The 23143-nt window shown below is 35.4% G+C and overlaps 1 protein-coding gene across 3 annotated transcripts in view; it reads left to right on the top strand.

Moving 5' to 3' along the window:
- Positions 1-23143, top strand: part of LOC137032937 (receptor tyrosine-protein kinase erbB-4-like) — a 231435-nt gene that overhangs the window by 132160 nt on the left and 76132 nt on the right. For all 3 annotated transcript variants that reach the window (XM_067404966.1, XM_067404965.1, XM_067404967.1), the window contains one exon: positions 7798-7949. In XM_067404966.1, coding sequence (XP_067261067.1) covers positions 7798-7949 — 152 coding nt within the window. The remainder of the gene's footprint in view (positions 1-7797; positions 7950-23143) is intronic.

Here is a 23143-nt window from a genome sequence, read left to right as displayed (position 1 = left end):
CAACTTTAATCTCGAGATGTTTTTTTTTTTTTTATTATTGCTTGGCCCTTATCCTCTTCCGTAATAGATAGATAGATAGATTTGCGTTTTTGATGGTATGCAGTGCTAAAAGTTATGATAAAAAGGGAAATAGGAGAAATAACAGGTTTTTGGATTCCAGTTTTAGACAGCTACATATGAATACTGTGGTAACAAACAAACAAAAACTTTTTAGGACTTATTGTGAACATAGTTTGGAAACAAAACAACTCTTAAAAGTGTCTGTATAGGTGCTGCCCACCACAAGACAAACTACACAAACTTGTTTCTTTTCTCAACCATGATTGTCAACTTGATGGATGTTTTTGCATCTTGAGTTTCTATGTCTCACCCTGAGCATATATGCTTGTTTGCCATTCATGTTCATATTAAAGGGGTCCTATTATGCGTTTTCACTTTTTCAACTTTAATTAGTGTGTGATCATAAAAAAAGGTCTGCAAGGTTAGAAAGCTCAAAGTTCACTCCAAGGGAAGATTTTCTTTTTAACAGAAAACACTTTTTAAGAACTACAACAAAAGGCTTATTAGGACTACAATGCACTTTTTCCAGATCATTCAAAGTCACAATGTCACCATCAATGTCACAATGTTGTAACATTCTCAGGGTCTGAATCAGGTTTGAATCAGTAGGGCAAAATGAATGGCATTGTTAATATTTACACCTGAGCAGACTTGTGCTATGATAAGGGGCGTGGCATTTCTAGAACATACTCTTAGTAGATCGCCAATCACAACACAGTGGGCCAGCCAACCAATCAGAGCATATTTCATATTTTGGAAGGAGGAGCTTAATTGAAACAGGAATTAAACAGTGAGTTTGAGACGGACTGGGAAGAGAGGTACTGCAATAATATAAAATATGTGAAACATAATGTGTTTTTGAACAGTCAAGCATGAAAACCAATTCTAGTACACACCAAAAACAAAATCAAGACTTCGTGAAAGGGCATAATATGACCCCTTTAAAGGCACAATATGTAATTTTTGTCACTAGAGGTCACTTATTCAATATAAAGCCGTAGCTTGATTTCGCGGATTCATAGAAGGTGTTGTCTTCATGTCTAAAGACGGTGGAAAAGAATCCAACAATTCTCGGGCAGAAATCATATTCAGGGACAGATTTATTAACATTACTGTAGTATGAAGCAAGGTGTGGCTGAAAGCTGTTGGAGCGGAACGAGGCCGCTGGAGTTATTGCTAATGAGAGACAAGCGTGACACACGTCTCAAGAGCATCAGAGCTTTTATTATGCCAAAGTTGCCGTTTCTGCAAAATAAAAACATAACATGAGTACTGTCATGATCACCAGTTGGAGTGTCCTGGTTAGCCACCAGAGGGCACTCCACCCCAGACATTGTCTGAAGAGATGAGATGCGAAGCGGCGCGTATGCTGGCCGATCTGCGTCAGGAGAACAGACCCGTCTCTGACTATTCCATCGAGTTTCGGACATAAACTGCTGAGTGCAATGAAGACATGATGATGAGTCCGGGACAAAGTGTTATGGGAAATGGAGTCCAAAATGGTGAGACAATGTCCGGGGTGGAGTGCCCTCTGGTGGCTAACCAGGACACTCCAACTGGTAATCATGACAAGTATGATGTCATTGATAGGCGATGCACGGACATGGTCCATGTCCTGGTTAAAATTTTAAACATTTTTGGAAATATTTTGGGATAATGTAAGTACACAAGTCAACAAAATATATAACATTGTTCTAGTAGTTTTTGGATATTTTAGTCCAAAAATCTTTCATTTGTGCCTTTAAGATGGATTCACCAGAAAGTAGTGTTTTTCCCCTGTGGTCCTGATCTCCGTGGTCCAACAATGTCATTATTGTAATTATTATAAAATAAAGAAAGAAAGAAAGAAAAGGTGTCCTCGTTTGCCCGCCAATCTGCTTTCTGTGAAGTAAATTAGTCCTGCCATGAATAAAGCCTCCATGAGTAGCTCAGCAGTAGGCTGCTTTCATATTTTTTCTCTTGGCAGTGGTCCATGCAGGAATTCCAGGAGTCAGTGGGACAGACATGCCCGTGTGTGTGTGTTGTGTTAACTACAATATTGTAACATCAAAATAATTTTTACTCTCTGATAATACAAATTAAGTGACAACTGTCATGAATTGATTTGTTTAACATGTTTGTTCTTGTTTCTTTCTCATTACATCTTAGTGTTTTTTTGTTTTGTTTTGTTTTGTTTTGTTTTGTTTTGTTTTGTTTTGTTTTGTTTTGTTTTGTTTTGTTTTGTTTTGTTTTGTTTTGTTTTGTTTTGTTTTGTTTTGTTTTGTTTTTTATTGTGGAATGTCTTAAAATAGCAGGGTCCATTTTAGGAATGTTCCATTTATTTACCACTTGTTCATCTAAAGTTCCCCTCCAGGGTTCAATTACTCCTTATTACTATTTCCTTGACTTACAGCATCACCACCTGCCCAGTGGCCACATGAAGCTATAACCACACCACAAATATTGACTTATTGATCAGCCTTTAAAGATAATTGTTCATATTCCTTCCCATTGTTTGAGCAAGTTTTTGAGCAAGTAAACTAACTGACTTGCATTCAGTTGATCTTTGTTATTACTATCAACATAATTTGTTACTTATATGAATTCATATTAAATAATTTACAGTGTTGGGGAGTAGTTAACTACATGTAGCGGCGCTACTAGTTTAACTACATTTTTCAGTAGCTTGTATGTAGTTCAGCTACTTTTAAAACAGAGTAGCTTTTCCAGTAGTTACCTACATTTTCCAGCAAGTATCGGTGTAACGCGACCAAAAGCCACAAGCTACTTTCCGCTTTGCGTTCTGACGAGCTCATTCAGGAAGCAGCACAGCGTCTTCAGATCACGAACTAAAATCGTGCATTACCGCCATCTCTTGTTATATAACGCATCTTGCAGCTTCGATTAGTAAAGGTTACGCTTAATTTATAAACATGATTAAAATGCTGTCTGTGTCGAAGACTTCAAGCACATACAGGTGAATAATATAAATAAAAAGGTGAAATAAATAAATAAATAAAGTAGTTTCAATGTAGCTAGCTACTTTTTGTTAGTAACGTAGTGTAGCTAACTACTTTTTCAAAAGGGTAGCTTGACAGTAGTTTAACTACTTTAATTTATGAGTAGCTTGTAGCTTGTCAAACTACAGTTTCTATATATATATATTATATATATATATATATATATATATATATATATATATATATATATATTATATATATATATATATATATATATATATGATATACCAGGGATTGGGTTGTTTTCACCCAGCCATTTTTTTCAACCAATTTTGGATTTATTTTTTTAGCTAGCAATATAGTAATATAGTAAAATGCATGTTTTTGCTCACCCCCAAATAGGGACAAATTTGTGGGGTATTTTAAGCTGAAATTTGACCAGACCAGAGACTTATATTACATCTTGTGAAAGAAGACATAATAGGTGCCTTTTAACCCAACCTGCTGGGTTTGTCCATATTTTACCCAGCTTGGGTTATTTTTAACCCAGCATTTTTTAGAGTGTATATATACTCTGAACCACTGATTCGAAACTAAAGATTCGCAAAGCTTTGAAGCTTCATGAAGCAGTGTTTTGAAATCACCCAACACTAGATATTGTTGAATAAAGTCGTTATTTTGTTTTTTTGCACAAAAAGTATTCTCATCACTTCATAACATTAAGGTTGAACCACTGTAGTCACATGACTGTTTTGAATATGTCTTTAGTAGCTTTCTGAGCATTTGAAAGTGTTAATTTTCTTGCCATCAATGGAGGCCTCACTGAGCCATCAGATTTCATTAAAAATATCTTAATTAGTGTTCTGTAGATAAACGAAGGTCTTATGGTTATGGAACGACATGAAGGTGAGTAATTAATGACAGAATTTTAATTTTTGGCTGAACTAACCCTTTAAGAGAGACTTGCTTTGATATTCATTAACAGAAGTGACAGTGAGTATTCCCTGCCAAAGGAAACTAATGGCCATGTGTTTCATACAGGCACACATTTTCACATGAATCATTGGATATGTACTTTCTACTCACACACATTTACAACAATCCTCTTTGTGCTGGCAGTCATGGGCCAGCTGATGTAGCAGATGGTTCAGGCTGGACCCAGGAAGGTGTTTGATGGGTGGAAATAGGTGTATTTAATTGCATGTCAAGTCTGACACCTCTGCCAGGGTTAAAGGGGCCTGTCTGTTCCTGTGCCTGTTAGCCCTCACAGCTCCTTCAGCCAAGACTCATCACTGTCCCTGGAAATCATCGCTTATAGCACACACACAAACACAAACTCAAAAACAATATTTTTCCACTGGTTCTCCACAGGGCTTAGATACATACACCAGACATCTCAAAACAGTAGCTACCACAGTTAAAGGGATAGTTCACCCAAAACTGAAAAGGTCGTCATCGCATACTCACCCTAAAGTTGTTCTGAACCTGTATGAGCTTATTTCTTCTGTTGAACACAAAAGAAGATATTTTAAAGAATGTTGTAAACAGTTGATGATAATGCATCCAAAAATTGAAATCAAAATGCCCTTGGTCTAACTGTCCACATTTCATCAGTTTGTGTTACTCTAAAGGAAATATATGCTTTTTAATATTTCATTAAATGTGGACATTTTCACTACTGTATTATACAAGTCATGCACTATTTTATTTTCTAATGTATATTCTGCTTTACTTGGGAATACCTTGTTGTGGAAGTTAAATGATGTGTGAAAACAAGTTGTCTTTAGACATAAAGTTTTATAATACAGTTCCCCATAGACTCAGAGAACAAATAATGGCACAAAAAGTCACACTATTCATATGATAATAAGTGTAGTACAATGTGGTTAAAACATTGTTTTTGCATCATCCAAAGCATGTGAAGTCTGTTGTATCATGCATTGCAAAAAAGGTGCATAAATACCCCATCAGTTTATCCTACGAGAGAACGTTACTGAGTTACTCCAACCTGAAACAAAGCCAGAAGAGTTTTTGATATGCCTGAATAGAGTCTGGCATCTCTGAGATTCCACACAAGGATTAGTCTCTGGGATCAGTGAAACAATCACTCATCAATTACTTCATTAAAACCTGCCGAACAGAACCCTCGCTGTTCATTTGGGCAAAAAAAATAAATGAAAAGAGAAGCTGACGTTAACACTGTTGCCAGGCACACAGGCTTTCTAATTGAAAAGCGTAAAATGTCTCTTTTATCTGGTTGTTGTGGATGGCAGATGTTTAGTGTTGCAAAAGCAGGTCAGTGGAAGCGTAAACGCACATGAACCTTCGCTCACTAATTTGGCTAATTACTTTCTTAAAGTAATGACCTGTGTCATTTCACACAATATGTGCGATGCTGGAGCGTCCATATGGAGAAAGAGATTTATGATTGTGTCCTGAGGACACTGCGCACATTGTTTAGAGAAGCTAACGCTGCTTTGGAAAGATTCCAAGTTTTTTTGTTTTGTTTTTGTGTTTTTTTTTTCTCACCCACCCACCTAATTTTTATTGTCTTTCATAGCTGCAGACAGTGGTGGATGAAGTACACAAATCAAGTATTTTAGTAAAACTACTGATAAAAATATGTAGTGCTCCTTTTCGATTTTACTTGAGTAAAAGTACAAAAGTACTTTTTTTGTTAAATGTCTATATTAAAAGTAAAAAGTACTGTATTACACGCAGAGATAGAGCTTAAATAAGTTAAAGCTCCGTCTGACTTCATTATGAATTATTATGAATTAAGTAGCCAGCACTAGTCAATAAGGAAGATTATGCAGACAATTAATATGTATTGATTTAAGATGTATTGAATATGTGCATTTTATTTTATTACCAAAACTTGTCATCACTGATAACTAGCTATTACTCATAATTAACTCAAGTGTGCAAACAAGTGAAAATAACAAATATAATATATACAAATCAGGTAAATGTGTGTTGAGAATTATAAACATACAATATAAAAACATAAAATGTGCTAACATTTTAAGAGAAATGCTAAACATACAAGTTTTATATCATTTCAAATTGCTATGGCAGTGGGGAAGATGCATGGGTATTCATTTATATTATTTTATCATAATGTTTAGTTTTACTAGCCTGGGTGCCAGCCCGAACCCCGCCCACAACATTTTTTGGACGGGAAGTTATACTCTGCCTAGAATATGAGTATGACGAAGTCAGTCTATAGTTTTACATAATACCTACCCCGTTCAGACGGTGATACACAAATGCGGACATGTCCACAATCAAGTATTTCATACAGTCTAAAAAATGCTGGGCTAAAAACAACTCATGTTGGTTTGAAAATGGACAAACCCAGTGATTGGGTTGTTTTAACCCAGCGATTGAATGGTTAAATGTTTGACCTACATGCTGGGTATTTTTATTTAACTCAACTATTATTTAAAAATTACTATATTTCTGGCTTAAAATTAACCCAATATAGGTTGGAAATTAAAAATCAGACTTTACTAGAGGCAAAAGTAATAATCAAAGGTGAACATTTATTAATAAGCAATTTAATAAATGTTTATTGTTTAATTATTATTCATTAAACGTATTAATAAATGTTCATTTATTAAACATTTAAAGGTGCCATTAAACATTTTTTTACAAGATGTAATATAAGTCTAAGGTGTCTCCTGAATGTGTCTGTGAAGTTTCAGCTCAAAATACCCCATAGATTTTTTTTATTATTTTTTTTTTTAACTGCCTATTTTGAGGCATAATTAGAAATGCACCGATTCAGGCTGCGGCCCCTTTAATTGCTTGTGCTCTCCGCCCCCTCCCGAGCTCTCGACTCTATCATTGCATAAACAAAGTTTACACAGCTAATATAACCCTCAAAATGGATCTTTACAAAGTGTTCGTCATGCAGCATGTCTAATCGCGTAAGTATGGTATTTATTTGTATGTTTACATTTGATTCTGAATGAGTTTGATAGTGCTCCGTGGCTAAAGCTAACATTACACACTGTTGGAGAGATTTATAAAGAATGAAGTTGTGTTTATGAATTATACAGACTGCAAGTGTTTAAAATGAAAATAGCGACGGCTCTTGTCTCCGTGAATACAGTAAGAAACGATGGTAACTTTAACCACATTTAACAGTACATTAGCAGCACGCTAACGAAACATTTAGAAAGACAATTTACAAATATCACTAAAAATATCATGATATCATGGATCATGTCAGTTATTATTGCTCCATCTGCCATTTTTCGCTGTTGTTCTTGCTTGCTTACGTCTGATGATTCAGCTGTGCACAGATCCAGACGTTAATACTGCCTGCCCTTGTCTAATGCCTCGATCATGGGCTGGCATATGCAAATATTGGGGGTGTACATATTAATGATCCCAACTGTTACGTAACAGTCAGTGTTTTGTTGAGATTCGCCTGTTCTTCGGAGGTCTTTTAAACAAATGAGATTTAAATAAGAAGGAGGAAACAATGGAGTTTGAGACTCACTGTATGTCATTTCCATTTACTGAACTCTTGTTATTCAACTATGCCAAGATAAATTCAATTTTCAATTCGATGGCACCTTTAATAATGTTAATTTCCAACACATTTTGGTTTATTTTAAGCAAGAAATACAGTCATTTTAAACAATAGTTGAGTTAAATAAAACTATACTTAAGTACAGTATTGTAGTAAAAATACTTTGTTACTGTCCACCACTGGCTGCAGTTATTCAAATCTTATTTCATCTCTTATTTCTCTCTCTCTCTCTGTCTCTCTTTTTCTCCTCTACAGTGTGTCCTGGCACTGATAACAAGCTCAGCACGCTCTCTGATTTGGACCAGCAGTACAGAACTCTTCGCCAGTTCTACGAGAACTGTGAGGTGGTCATGGGTAATCTGGAGATCACCAGTATTGAACGAAACCGTAACCTGTCTTTCCTCAAGGTAAGATTATCATTAACTGTCATTATAGGCACAGTCAAGGAAGGGCTTGATGAAGGACTCACCAATGGGTAAATTATAGATTTGTGTCACAGTGCTGCTGCAGGTACAGGACTTTCTACTGCCAATACAAACACAACACACTGCTGTGAGCAAGTAAGACATGCTGCTGCTGTACAATATAGTATACATGAATTACCCACAGGTGGAGCTGGGGAAGGTGAAGGGTTTCTGTAAGTGGTCGCAAATGTTACAGCAAATGCTGACTAAGTATTTGAAGGTTGAGCAGCGAGCTCATTGGCTACTGACACAGCAGGAACTAATCAGCAGTGTCGTATAGAGAATGATGTGATTGCAAGCAGGTTGAGTTAAGCCTGTGCCATCTAGAGTTTCATGACAGAACTTTGTATTAAACATGAAGAAACAGTGTCAGTGTCCCTTTCAATTAGAATCACAACTTCATTTTCTACTGTAAATCACATCTCTGGTGTGTTCATGTTTCTCGCGGCTGTCCGACCTTGACTTACTGAACAGAAGAAATGAATGAAGGCAGAGCCTCAGAGTACACCTGAAAACCATGTAATCGGCAAGGGCTGAAGGTGTTTACCAGCTGGAGTAAACTTTTCCAGAGAGTTTGCTTCGGCAAGCTGTTTCGAACTTATGAACAAACTTCGATTTCCCTTGTTGTCCATAGAGGCCTGTATTGTGTATGTTTCAGGTACCTCTTTACTTAAAAAAAAAAAAAAAAAACTTTTTTCATGAAAAGTTATGACTATCTGTTTTAGTAGTGTTTGTTTGTTTTTTTTGTTTTTTTAAATAAAATATATTATTATTTATCATGTTTTTATTAAAAAAAACTCAGGATGACTCAGTCTTAACTTAATAAATTATTATTAATATCTTAAAATAATCTAAATTAAAATGAAGAAAAAAAAAAAAAAAAAAAGTTAGGCTGACATTTTTAGTAGAAATGTTATAGTTGATGTACTCTTACACAGGGTACATCATACATATCAGGGTAATTTTGGGACCTGCAGAGAATAGGGGCTGAAGTCTGCATTTCCTTTGATTGTCTGACAAGTAATGTAGCGTAGTGATCAGGGATGGTGGAAATTAATCAAAACCCTCTCAAGTTTCTGTATCTTTATCATCAGTGGAAAAGAGGATGGAAAGAAATTAAAGTTTTAAGGAAGTAAAGTTGGGTAAAATTTTTGTTTCCGCCAAGTAGTTTTGAGAATAGTAAGATATATTCAGATGCAGTCTAACACAATCTCTACCAAAAGTTAAATAATATATAATATTCAATGTACTTTTTCACTTATTGCCTTATAGTTTTTCTCATATGTTGTTAAGATAATTTACTTGCTTTACAATTGGTGGCATTCTCTAGATTTAAAGGTACTACCGTTCAAAAGTTATTTATTAATATTGTGAAATATTATTACAATTTAAATGAACTATTCTCTATATACAGCCTATTGTCCACTACTGTATATGACAGTCAGCACCTTTTTATGAGCCTGTTGTGTCACCAAAGCCCGTCCACCGTCAGGACCCCGTGATGATGTTAGAGGCTTTGATTGACAGCTCATTAAAGTCTAATCAGGCCATCTGATTGTTACATGCCAGCTGAGTGGGAACATCAAGCTCAGTGTCCAAGTAAGCACAGCAGAGACAGATTATCGCCTTTGTCTGCAACTGAAATATGTGAAAAATGTAAACCTTGTGGGTTGATGTTGTAGTCTTTTGCAGACCACGCAGGATTTTCAGCACAGTGGGGCTGTACTCCAGTGTAATAATGCTTGAGTTGTTCTGGCTGGCTCTTGTTCTCTTACACGGGTCATTCGCTCCAGTCTCTATGGTCCTTGTGAAGAGTGAAGTCGTTTCGGGCAGTAGTGAGAAGGCTGAGATTGTCTTAAAAGAATATCAGTATCGCAAACATACAGCAATCTACTGCTCCACAGTCTCAGAGGATTGGGAACTGGAATTGCTAGTTACATATTAGTTTCACATGTTTATACCGCATTAGTCCTTCTAGTGTTCATGGTCACATAAGACAAATGAGAAATAACACTGAATAGTCTTCACTGTATAAATTAAATATAGATGAATCCTTATTAAAGATACAAAAGTTATTCAGTCAAGAGCAGTGAGTGATTGTTCTTTGTCTTTTGTTGTTTGATTAACATTAAAAACAGAGGCAGCATGTTTATTAGGCTGCTGTCACTTTAAGAGTGAATGCACGGATCTAATATACTGATACACTTGCATTTTATTTCTCAACTGCTTACATTCACTTAAGACATAACAAACTATGCTTATTAGGAAACTCGCCAATACGGGCATTTTGACATAATTTTGTGTGAATATGTCCATTCAAGAGCAAGAAGACGCGAAAGAGAACTCAATTTAGTATTTGCGCGCTGTCTGAGAAGCAGCTTTTTTTTGGGCGTGAGGATGTGTGTTACGCACACAACACTTTTCAAACAGAGTGTGAGTACCATATTAAGTTATATTTTGCATCTTCTTGCGCTTGAATATTTAAATTGGCAAGGCTTAAAAACACGTGCAATATATACTTTCGTGATGATGCAGCACTGGCCCGATTGGCCGAGTGACAATTCCGTCAACTGTCCCGAGCGTCGTTCACACTGGACTCGGGCCATCGGGCAGTCCTTATTGTACAGCTCTGACATGAACCATTTGAATGTCCATATATTTGTAATTGCTCTCATCTTGAAATATTCTCCCATGCAGTTTTGCCCTTGCAGTGAAATGGATCTGTTAAAGAGTGTCTTGACAATACGAATTAATTTAATTTTAGTTTCACTTATTGGATCAAAGTCTTCCCGATTTGTAGAATCACTGCCCAAAAACTGTTGAAATATGAAATTAAATTAGATTTGCTGATAATTGCAATGCAGAGTCAGATATAAATCAGGGTTGCTTGTGTGTGGTTAGAATGTTAAACCGAGAGATCTGTAGTATAACATTTTCTTTTTATAGGTATTTCCTTCCCGTTGTGTCAACACAATCATCATAATTTGTTTGAAAATAAAGTTTCTGTGGAGATGGTCATAAATATGTAATAAAATATTTTATAGGATACATGAAATAAGAGTAATGAAACATATTCTTGTGAGCATATAGCAGTTCTGCATCAGAATTGCTATATACTGTCTGCATCAATTTCTGTTGTCTTGCTTATATTAGACACATTTAAAGTCAACATTACATAAAAATGCACCCTGTTTACTTTCTTAATACACATTCCTGGTCTTGTTTTATATGATTAATCTGTGCACAAAGAAGAAAGTGTTTCTCATCAATTGCTTTTCATTTGGCTGACGTCACCAAGCCTTCTCAGCCACATGAATTAAATTGAATATCCTGCTTTACATAGAAATATATCAAATTAAAAATGGATTGCAAACACCCATTTCATGTTGACTTTAATGTATTCGTTTTTTGCTTTTTCTTTAAGATTCAATACTTTTACTTAATTTAAAATCCTCTGAAATCAAATCTGCCTTACAGATTGTAGGCAGGACAGATGTTGGTCATTAATCAAACTCATTAATATAAAGAGGTGATTGTTCTGTTCTCTGGTTTTCACAAAGGTGTGCAATTTTATATTCAGGACTTAAATTCAGCTTCCATAGTTCAATCTTCAATATTTTTTGATGCCGTTTTATTAACTTTTTTTTCTGTTAGCCTGTTAAATTTCATAGTTTGAACTCAAATGACCAATTTCTGCTTTTAAGAACATCATAGAATCAGTAGCCACATTTCCAAACCATTTTCATTGCTTAATTCTTTAAATGAACTTAAAAAGTGGAATTAAAAATCGGACACATAATTACTAGAGGCAACATTAATATTTAAAAGGTAAACATTAATAAATGCTAATTTCCAACTTTGGGTTCATTTTAAACAAGCAATACAGTATTTTTAAAACAACATTTTAGTTAAATAAAACTACCTAGCAGGTTGAGAAAACATTTAACCCAACCACTGGGTTGAAACAACCCAATTGCTGTGTTAGTCCATTTTCAATGCAACTTGGGTTGTTTTTAACACAACAGTTTTTAGAGTGTAGTCTGGGAAATCAAACCAATCAGAGTTTTTGTCCAAACGAATGTTCTCTAGATTGAAATGTTCTCCAATGTCTCTGACTAACAACATGTTGCAAATCAGGCTATTTTAAAAGAAGGTCCCTTCATGCCCCATTCAAACTTCCTGCATCAACAGGAAACGACATAAAGTAAGGAAAACTGTGTTAGGGAAAGAAGCGATTTATGCATATGGCAGATGCTTTTACCCAAAGTATCCATTGCATTCAAGGTATATATTTTGCCAATTCGTTGGAATCAAAGCCATCCTCTCGGTGTTGATGGCTCCATGCAGGAATGCATTTTCATGTGGTCTCAATTTTCAACACATCTATTTATGTTTTCTGCATCCCCTCCTATCTCCAGCTTTCTGTATGATTCAGCGTAAGGGCCACTTGCACGTTCACAAGAGAATTTAAACGGAGCCTGTAATTTTGCTGCTGAGAGAGACAAAAAGCCACTCGACTCCTGGATTTCTGCTCTTTGGTTTTAGACAGCCTGCATTTTCACACTAAAATAAAATGTAGAAGAAGGTTTTTCTGTGATATACTGTCCAGAGTGAGAGCAGGTCTGTTGGAGGAAGTATTAATCAGTGTGATGGGCTAACAGCTCTGCCTCATTATCACTCTGTCACTGTGAGAGGTTGAGGCAGGTTCAGTGCAGGGCCGAGTGTTACTGCCAGATTTAAGTGAGTCATTTGTTAAGGCTTGTACTTCACTAACTCATCACCACAGCAATAGTCTGAGCTGTATTCATGTTTTGATCATTATATATACTAATTGTTCAAAGACGCATGCAAGATTTTGTATGTTTGTTCATCGTTTGCTGATTTAAAAATCACAGGTGATTAATTTTACAAGAATTAACACCTATTATATTGTACGATGTTTAGCATTTAACTTTTCCTCATGCTACACTCTAAAACATGCTGGGTTAAAAACAACCCAAGTTGGGTTGAAAATAGAAAAAACCCAGTGGTTGGGTTAAATGTTTGCCCAACCTGCTGGGTAGTTTTATTTAACTCCACTATTGTTTAAAAATTACTATATGGCTGGCTTAAAATGAACCCGATATAGGTTGGAAATTAAAAATCTGACACATAATAATCAAATGATGAACATTTATTAATAAGCAATGTAATAAATATGTATTATTTAATTGTTATTCATTAAACGTATTAATAAATGTTAATTTCCAAAAAACTTTGGGTTCATTTTAAGCAAGCAATATAGTAATTTTTAAACAAAATTTGAGTTAAATAAAACTACCCAGCAGGTTGACAAACATTTAACCCAACCACTGGGTTTGTCCATTTTCAACCCAGCTTGGGTTGTTTTTTTAAGTATTTTTTTATAGTATTTTACTATGCTTACTAACCGTATAATTGTGCACAGATAGTGTAGATGTTCAAATAGATCCTCCTTTATTCCAGACTATGAACCAGAACTGTGAATCTGCTTTACTATGGTAATTCAGGCTGACTCAGCCAAGTTACATAGTCTATAAATAGCTTCATGGAAGCCCTATATTCTAATACATTTCATAAATATACATTTTGGTGTTAATCTTTGCAGAACTCTGACCGTCACAGCATGATTTAGGTGGCCTTTCCTAGTTCACTGGTGTCCCATGGCCCAGTTTATGTGACACAATGGGTCTGTTCCAACATTTAATAAGCTGCCTTGCTGCATACTGCCAATATAGGCAGATGTCTGCTATGACAGCATCCAAACAGTGATGGAACCTCTTAAGGGACCGACGTTTGAACCCTCTGTACAGGCAGCAACAATACTAAGAGACTCTACTTACAGTTGACTCTAAGGCCCTGTTTACACCTGGTATTAAGATGTGTTTTGGTCGATCTCATCACAAGTGGACGACACTAAATACAGGTGTAAACAGGGTCTAAAGCGTTGTGGCTTGGCCATTTCTAGAGGTAGTCGAAAATGTATTTGACCAGATTGCTTTCGTAGCTCATGTGGTCGAATGTGTTCAAACAGCCACAAAGACTCTACTCTCCTCCTACAGACCTAATGTGTGAACATTATGGGAAGTTCACTAGTCAGACTTTGTCGGCTGAAGAACCAAGTTTGACTTGAAGATTTAAAAAAATGTACCAAGCACAGTGTTCTCATCATTCCTGATTTCTAACTAACACACACTCACAGAGTTTGGATGGTCTTACGGCTGTCAGGGCAAAAATGAACGCTGCTGGTCTCCGTATGTTTTTTCCATCATCTTCGGTGTGTTCATATGTAAATTGTGTGAGCTTATTTTGTCCATTAGATTGAAAGACCTGTAAAAAAAAATCATTCTTTTACCCACCCATAGACCCTCACATCGAAGAAATCAGGATAGAAGTGATCAAAAGTGGACAAAAGAGATGGATTAAACACCAGGTGTGAACGGGAATGTGTCTCCCTCATCTACCAAACCAAAATGCATCTTAATACCAGGTGTAAAGAGAGCCAAATAGAGTTTGATGTTAACATGTTGCTAACAATGAATCAGCCTCTTCAATCTATAGGGGCATACAAAATAGACACAATAATATTTAGACGTTTATATATGTATGCATTTTTTATTTTATTATTAATTGTAAGTAATTTTATTTTATTTTAAAATCAGTACTTTTAAGTTTACTACTGTTCAAAAGTCTGCATGTTTTTTTAAAGAAATTGGTGTTTTGTTTTTTTTTCCTTTTTTTTTTTTTTTACCAAGGATGCATTAACTTGGTAAAATTCAATTTCAAATAAATGCTGTTCTTTTGAATTATGAATTTTTATATATATATATATATATATCAGCATATTGAAATGATTTCTGAAGGATCATGTGACACTGAAGACTGGAGTAATGATGCTGAAAATTCAGCTTTGATCACAGGAATAAATTACTTTTTAAAATACATTCAAATAGAAAGTAGTTAATTTAGAATTTCAAAATATTACTGTATTATAATATTAGCATAAGATCATTTAAAAAAAAAAAAAAAGTGTAGAGAGTATTTGAAAACTTAATAACCCTGTATTTGGATTTGAAGTGCATTTTTTGGGATTGCCTTGTCTGTGAAGGAAGCATGGAATTACATGAAAATATCTAAGCTATATTGAGAAGTTTCCTTCCATTTGAAACAGCCTTTGAACTGTAAGTGTGCCTGTGCTGTCTAACTAGGCGGCTCACTAAGTTTTGGAACAGAGCTAATAATTCACAGTTTTACTGGCAGTTTTTCTAACAATTCCATTCCTCAAAAGTTATGTTCACACAAGAAACAAGCCTGCTGGGTGGACCATTATTGCTATCCAGCCTAGGATTTCCTAGTAGATTATTATTACTTTCCTGCTTTTTTTATATAGCATTTTCACCGGTAATATTAGTATCATTTTAAGGATGTTTCTCCTACCGCAAATATTCGAGCACAGACCAGAGCTTGTTAAACTATTCTGCTTGTGATAATGCAAAGGCCATATATATATAGATAGGGTCACGATGAACTGAACTGCATGATGGATAGTTCTGTGTCCAATGCCCTGCAGCGGTGTGGAGTTGTGTTCTTATTAGTGGGTAAACAGATGGGAGGAAGACTGAGGTGAGCTGATGTTTGAGATGCTGCTGGCAACACTGCTGCCCAACAGCTTGTCCTCTACTATTAGAGTTCATGCATGGTGGCGTGGCTATATATTGGCTTGGTTTTAAACTTAATCAGGCTACATACCTAAAAAGCATTTTAGATTGGTGTTTTCTCGACAGACTTAACTCAGTAAGCTGCCTTTTAATATATGCTGTTTTTTTGTCACTTAAATAGATGGCATTGCATATATTATTCACAGATAAAGCAATCTCAGAATGCATTGTGATACTCTTATTCAACATCAGATAATAGAAAGTTCAGTAGAAAATAACTAGTATTTGTATCTGCCTCTATTATTTTTGATTTTATGAGTGTTATTTATTTTATTTTTTTTAGCATTATTCTAATGTCAGAGTGTTCTAGAATCAGCTGTGTGTCTATGCCTCATTGAAATCTTTAATGCAGTTAATTTTGTTAAGAAAAGCAGTTCAAAAGTTTAGGGTCAGTATTTATTTTAAAGAATTAAAAATAAATAGTAAATTGTGCACGCGATTTAGCAAATCAAGGCAACGAAATGGTAACTTGTGCGCACGATTTAGCAAATCGAGGGAAATAAATAATAAATGGTGCACACGATTTAGCAAATCGAGGGAACTAATTAGTAAAGCATGTGCATGATTGAGGAAATCAAAGAAACAAAAGTAAATTGTGTGCACGATTTAGCAAATCGAGGGAAATAAATAGTAAATTGTGCACACCAATTAGAAAATCGAGGCAACAAAATAGTAAATCGTGCTCACAATTTAGCAAATCGAGGGAAAAATAAATAGTAAATTGTGCACACCACTTAGCAAATCAAGGCAACAATATAGTAAATCATGCTCACGATCGAGATAAATAAATGGTAAATGGTGCACGCGATTGAGCAAATCGAAGTAATGAAATAGTAAATCGTGCTCACGATTTAGCAAATCGAGGGAAATAAATAGTAAATTGTGCACATGATTTAGCAAATCAAGGGAACTAATTAGTAAAGCGTGCTCACGATTTAGCAAATCGAGGGAAATAAATAGTAAATGGTGCACGCGATTTAGCAAATCAAGGGAACTAATTAGTAAAGCGTGCGCACGATTTAGCAAATCGAGGGAAATAAATAGTAAATTGTGCATGCGATTTAGCAAATCGAGGTAACGAAATAGTAAATCGTGCTCAAGATTTAGCAAATCGAGGGAAATAAATAGTAAATGGTACACACCACTTAACAAATTGAGGGAAATAAATAGTAAATTGTGCTCACGATTTAGCAAATCGAGAGAAATAAATAGTAAATTGTGCTTACGATTTAGCAAATCGAAGTAATGAAATAGTAAATTGTGCACGCGATTTAGCAAATCGAGGGAAATAATTAGTTAATTGTGCACACCACTTAGCAAATCAAGGCAACAAAATAGTAAATCATGCTCACGATTTAGCAAATCGAGGGAAATAATTAGTAAATTGTGCACGCGATTTAGAAAATCGAGGGAACTAATTAGTAAAGCGTGCGCACGATTTAGCAAATCGAGGGAAATAAATAGTAAATTGTGCACACCACTCAGCAAATCAAGGGAACTAATTAGTAAAGCGTGCTCACGATTTAGCAAATCGAGGGAAATAAATAGTAAATGGTGCACGCGATTTAGCAAATCAAGGGAACTAATTAGTAAAGCGTGCGCACGATTTAGCAAATCGAGGGAAATAAATAGTAAATTGTACATGCGATTTAGCAAATCGAGGTAACGAAATAGTAAATTGTGCTCAAGATTTAGCAAATCGAGGGAAATAAATAGTAAATTGTGCATGCGATTTAGCAAATCGAGGTAACGAAATAGTAAATTGTGCTCAAGATTTAGCAAATCGAGGGAAATAAATAGTAAATGGTACACACCACTTAACAAATCGAGAGAAATAAATAGTAAATTGTGCTCACGATTTAGCAAATCGAAGTAATGAAATAGTAAATTGTGCACGCGATTTAGCAAATCGAGGGAAATAATTAGTTAATTGTGCACACCACTTAGCAAATCAAGGCAACAAAATAGTAAATCATGCTCACGATTTAGCAAATCGAGGGAAATAATTAGTAAATTGTGCACGCGATTTAGAAAATCGAGGGAACTAATTAGTAAAGCGTGCACACGATTTAGCAAATCGAGGGAAATAAATAGTAAATTGTGCACGCCACTCAGCAAATCAAGGGAACAAAATAGTAAATCGTGCACGCGATTTAGCAAATCGAGGTACTGAAATAGTAAATTGTGCACACCACTTAGCAAATCAAGGCAACAAAATAGTAAATCGTGCGCACGATTTAGCAAATCGAGGTACTGAAATAGTAAATTGTGCGCATACATGTCATGTGTTGGGCTTTGTACTATTCATCAAAGTATCCTGGAAAAAATGTATCATGGTTTCCACAAAAATATGAAGCAGCACAACACTCAGTTTCAACACTGATAATAATAAATGTTTCTTGAGTAGCAAATCAGCATATTAGAAAGATGCCTAGATTTTGCACACAGCTCATTTGTAGTCCTGATACATCGCATAAGCTAATGTGGAAATAAAATAAAGGCCTTAATTGTATCCCTGCTCAGAGGGTATTATAGTGCTGGTTTCTGACCCGGTTGCACTTAATCTTAACCTTTCTGAAAGTAAAGGGCAAAACTGATCACGTATCAGCAGTTAGTAATAACTTCTGTCCTATTTTAGAAAGCCACTGTTGTTTCTCATTCTAGCCTCCACAGTTTCTTATTAGATATGACACAGCACTGTGGCAAGGTCTCAGAGGTGAAATAATTTCCTCAGAGCAATTACAGGCACCAGGAATTCCCATGATTGCCATTATATTAAAAGGTATGGCTATAAAAGCGAATTATAATTGAACGATCACCATTTATCTGAATAAGGCTCCATCTTTTCTTGCATCACAAGGGGAAATGCTGCCCGTTTAAGCTACCAATTTAAATCACATCCATTGTACATTCATAATTGTTTAAAGCAGCCTCAGGCTTTTTGTGTGTGTGTTCGCAAACAAGAAGTTTATTACTGTGAGTCAAGTTTTTTTTTTGGTTTTTTTTTTTCCTTTAAGGAGACTGGTGGGATCTTAAAGACTTTTAAATTGCAATGTAGTGGAATTAGCAACAGATCATTTCTACCATATTGTGATGTACATCCAAATTAAATGGGTTATTGAAAAGGGAAAAAAAGAAAAAAAGGAACACTGTCATTTCACCAGAAAATCGAATTTATATTTTGATGAATTGTGAGGTTAAAACAGAAAAAAAAGAAACATATGTATGGATGAATTGTTCAAAATAAGATCTTAAATATGCATTTAGAAAATAGATAGGGTGTATTTCAATTTCATGCCAGCTTTATATAAATGGCAGTGTAAAGTACAACATATTGCATATTAGTATACACACATAGTCAAACGTACAGCCTCCAGTGTCTGCGATTTTTTTTTTTTTTTTTTCCCTCCAAAATCCATGTTTTTACTGTTATACAGTAGGAGACGCTAATACGCATCTTCTGAAAGAGTACAGAATCTCCTGATCAAAACATGGGAGAAGAAGAAGCAAGAGGGTGATAAAAGATTGCTAATGCAAATGTAAAATAACGCAATCATCAAACATTAAACAGCATATGAATCAAAACTACCTAACATTACTGAGTGAAACATCGACCCAGGAAGGGTTAATGACTGTGAAGCTTTGGGGTTGTTGATGGATTCTACTCCATCTGTGTTTTAATCATCGTCCTGAATCTGATCTGGATGTAGTCTTTGACAAAAAATATGATTTTCTCAGCTTTTTATTTAAAATCTTGCTTTTAAAAAAAAAAAAAAAAAAAAAAAAAAAAAAAACAGATTCAAGTGTTCATTAAAAAAAAGGATGCATGAAGCTAGAATAAAATGTTTTAAAATGGAAAGAGTATACAGTATATCAAGTATAAAAAAATTAATTCCTATATAGGAACATAGTAGTATAATTATAGTGCAAAAATAATATATAAATAGTCAACTATAAGTATGATGTTATGTTCACTTAAAAAAAAGGTACATGTATACTTGCAGTAACTAATAAACTAGTAGTTTACTGAAAGTACACTTCAAAGTGTACTTTTATATACTAAAAATGTACTACAAGTATTTGACTAGTAAACTATGTTCACTTGTAGTATAGAAAAACTGTTTGTGCACTCAAAGTTTACTACTGTTACACTTAAAGTATACTTAAAAGTATACTTTTGTACACTAAAAAGTTGTCCAGTTTAGTCCTAAGTAGAATTGAAACTGTACATTTACAAGTATACTTATAGTAAATTGACATTAGTATACTTACTACATAGAGTATGCTTAAAATATACTTTAACTTTACTCAAGAATACTTGAACTTGAAGTATACTTATTTTTTTGTAAGGGAAGCTAAAAGTTCCCACTTCCAAGGATCAAAGTGCATATGCAAGCTTGTACAATGTATATGTGTGGTTATAAAAAGTCTCAGTTATGTATGTAACCCTTGTTCCCTGAAGGAGGGAACTGGGATCTCAATTCGTCAGTCCGACGAGACGTCGAGAGTGACCGAATGAAAGGGAACTTGTATATTTAGTACACACTTACTGTGCTAATGCTGAAATTGTGCTTATACCCCAGCATATGTGTAAAAAATGAAGTATAGATTGGGCTTTACTGCTTTCAATCTCAATAAAAGACTGAAAAAGCCACTTTTAGGTGGGATGTGCTTTGCCTCGTTTGCAGACAGCATCAATTTAATACATTTCTATTAATCCAGCCTAGCTAAGTGATTGAAGCACCTCCTTTTGGGGTGGCGTCTCTGAAATGGAGATGTCTACATAATGATTAACACTCAGGAATCCAAGTGTTATAACGAGGGTTTGGTGAAGCCTCCTGTGTTTGTGATCTTCAGCTGTTCAACTGAATTGTTTCTCTCCATGGGTTTTTAATATCTACCCTGTCACAGCTGGTTTTGATCAAGCACATGTGTTGTTATGTCACCTGCTGCTAAAGTGGAACAAACAGATTGCATTTAACATTGACATTTATATTGTTTGCTCTTGGGCTGGAATGCAAAAGGAGTAATTGCTGCCCGCTCAGCTTTATCATTACCACATTCGCTCAGCGTTGATAATATCGAGTCAGCGTTGCTGCTCCACCTACAATACTGGGTTTGCACTATTTTTTTCTTTTGCATACTATTAGTATAGGAATCCAAGGCTAAAATTCAAACTGCAGAGATGAGTTTAGTTGTTGTGTGAGTAATGTAAATGTATATTTATTTCAAATGTATTTGAAATAAATATACTATAAATACATTTACATATTTATGTGCTAAAAAAGTACCCTGCAATTGTATTTTGCTTTACTAATCTGCTAAATTGGAACAATTAATTGTGTACCTAATGCACTTTAATTGTGCAGAAGTAGTGCTGCTGAGGTCCAAATAAACACATACTGAAGTACATGTTATTGTGCTAAAGTGGAACCACTATTCAAGTTTACTTTAAATATCTTGCTGGATTTATTTGATGAAAAATACAGAAAATATTTTGAAATATTATTACAATTTAAGACGGCTGTTTCCTATTTTAATATGTCATTTAATATGTCAATTTTAATATTTAATAAGTCATTCTAATATGCTTGATCAATTTTATAATAATTTCTTCTTATTATCAATGTTAAAAACACTTGTGTCACTTATTCTAATAGGCTGCTTTTTATTCTAATAGGCTGCTGGATAGAAATTTCAAAAGAACAGAATTTATTTGAAATGTAAACCTTGCTAAATAAAATTTCATAATTTCTTTAAAAAAACAAAACAAAAACAAAAAAAACTTACTGACCCCAAACTTTTGAGTGGTAGTGTATTTTGATGCAGTTCTTGTTATTGAATATTTTACTTAATTTTGATACATATATCGTTTTATTGATACATATATTGTTTTGCTTTTTTACAAAATTAACTTTTATTTATTTAGATTTTTATAATGCATTTTGGTAGTCTTTGTGAATGATTCATCAGTTGTTGTTTTTTTTTTTATTTTATTCCTATCAAAATTTCTGTCTAATAATATTTGTTAATTTTTTGTGTTGGTGCAGGTTTTCTTTAGTGACACTGGTGGATGTCACTGAACATGCGTTTGAACTCATTAGCAAATGTGCAAAGCCAACATGGTGCAAATAGTATAAAAGAGAAAGCATTGGTGCAAAACATCTGGCACGTTTTTTCCCCCTTGCACTAAAAGTAGGGTTATTCAAAAATTTTTGCTATAATGTGGTGCTTTGATGAGTTATTTGTTCTTCATCAGTCTGCATGTATGAAAGGTATAATCAAGCTAATTACTGATTACAGACTTCATCCTTTGTTCACTGTATCTCGTGTCATGTGAGGACAATGGGAATCCTAGTTCCTGCCCACACTAGGAGATATGCATGATTTAAGACTACTTGATCTACTAACAACTACTTGAAACACAGATGGCTTGAATTGAATGGACACCTCCATAATAATTATCCTAAAACTTGATTGATTTATAAAGACATTAACACAAAAACAGAAACTACTACAGTTGTTACGGGAAATAACGAGGGATGCAAGTGCAAGTCAAAATATCTCATTTATTTGAGCTTCACGCCAGAAAGTCAGATGACAAACACACAGACAGCAGGAGAGCGGCGACACAGGGACCTTGGTGGACCGCGGTGAGATGATCGTGGTGAAGTCCGTGGGAGTGAATCAGAAGTGAAGAATCCAACGATGAAACAGTAATCCAGAGTGAAGACACGACGAAACAACTCCAAATGGAAGCACACACGAGGAAACCAGGAAACAGAACAGGGAACTCCAACAACGATCTGACAAACACGAGACGAAAGACAAGGAAATAAATAGGCAGTCCAGATTGAACACAGCTGCCGCTGATCTGCAATCAGCGGCGACGCCCACATGAAACAATTAACGTGACAGCACAACATAAACACAGACCACAGAACGAGACTGCGGATCTTCAACCGTGACAGTACCCCCCCTCCTAGGAACGCCTCTCGGCGTTCCCAGGAGCACCTACCTGCCGATTGTAGTCATCGATAAGGGAGTGATCCAGGATGTCCCTCGCAGGAACCCAACTTCTCTCCTCCGGACCGTAACCTTCCCAGTCCACCAAGTACTGAAATCCGCGTCCCCTCCTTCTCGAGTCCAGAATGCGATTAACCGAATAGGTGGGTTCCCCGTCTACGAGACGCGGTGGTGGAGGAACCGGGGTAGGCGGATTAATGTGTGAATGAAACACAGGTTTGATTTTAGACACATGGAAGGCGGGATGAATTCTCCTGTACGCTGGAGGAAGTTTAAGTCGGACTGCCACCGGACTAATGATCTTGGTGACAGGAAATGGGCCAATGAATTTGGGAGCAAGTTTATTGGAGACGGAGCGGAGAGGAATGTTCTTGG

The sequence above is a fragment of the Chanodichthys erythropterus genome, chromosome 12 (genome assembly GCF_024489055.1).
Source record: "Chanodichthys erythropterus isolate Z2021 chromosome 12, ASM2448905v1, whole genome shotgun sequence".
In the NCBI taxonomy this organism is placed as follows: domain Eukaryota; kingdom Metazoa; phylum Chordata; class Actinopteri; order Cypriniformes; family Xenocyprididae; genus Chanodichthys; species Chanodichthys erythropterus.
This window is presented reverse-complemented; position numbering and strand designations above follow the sequence as displayed.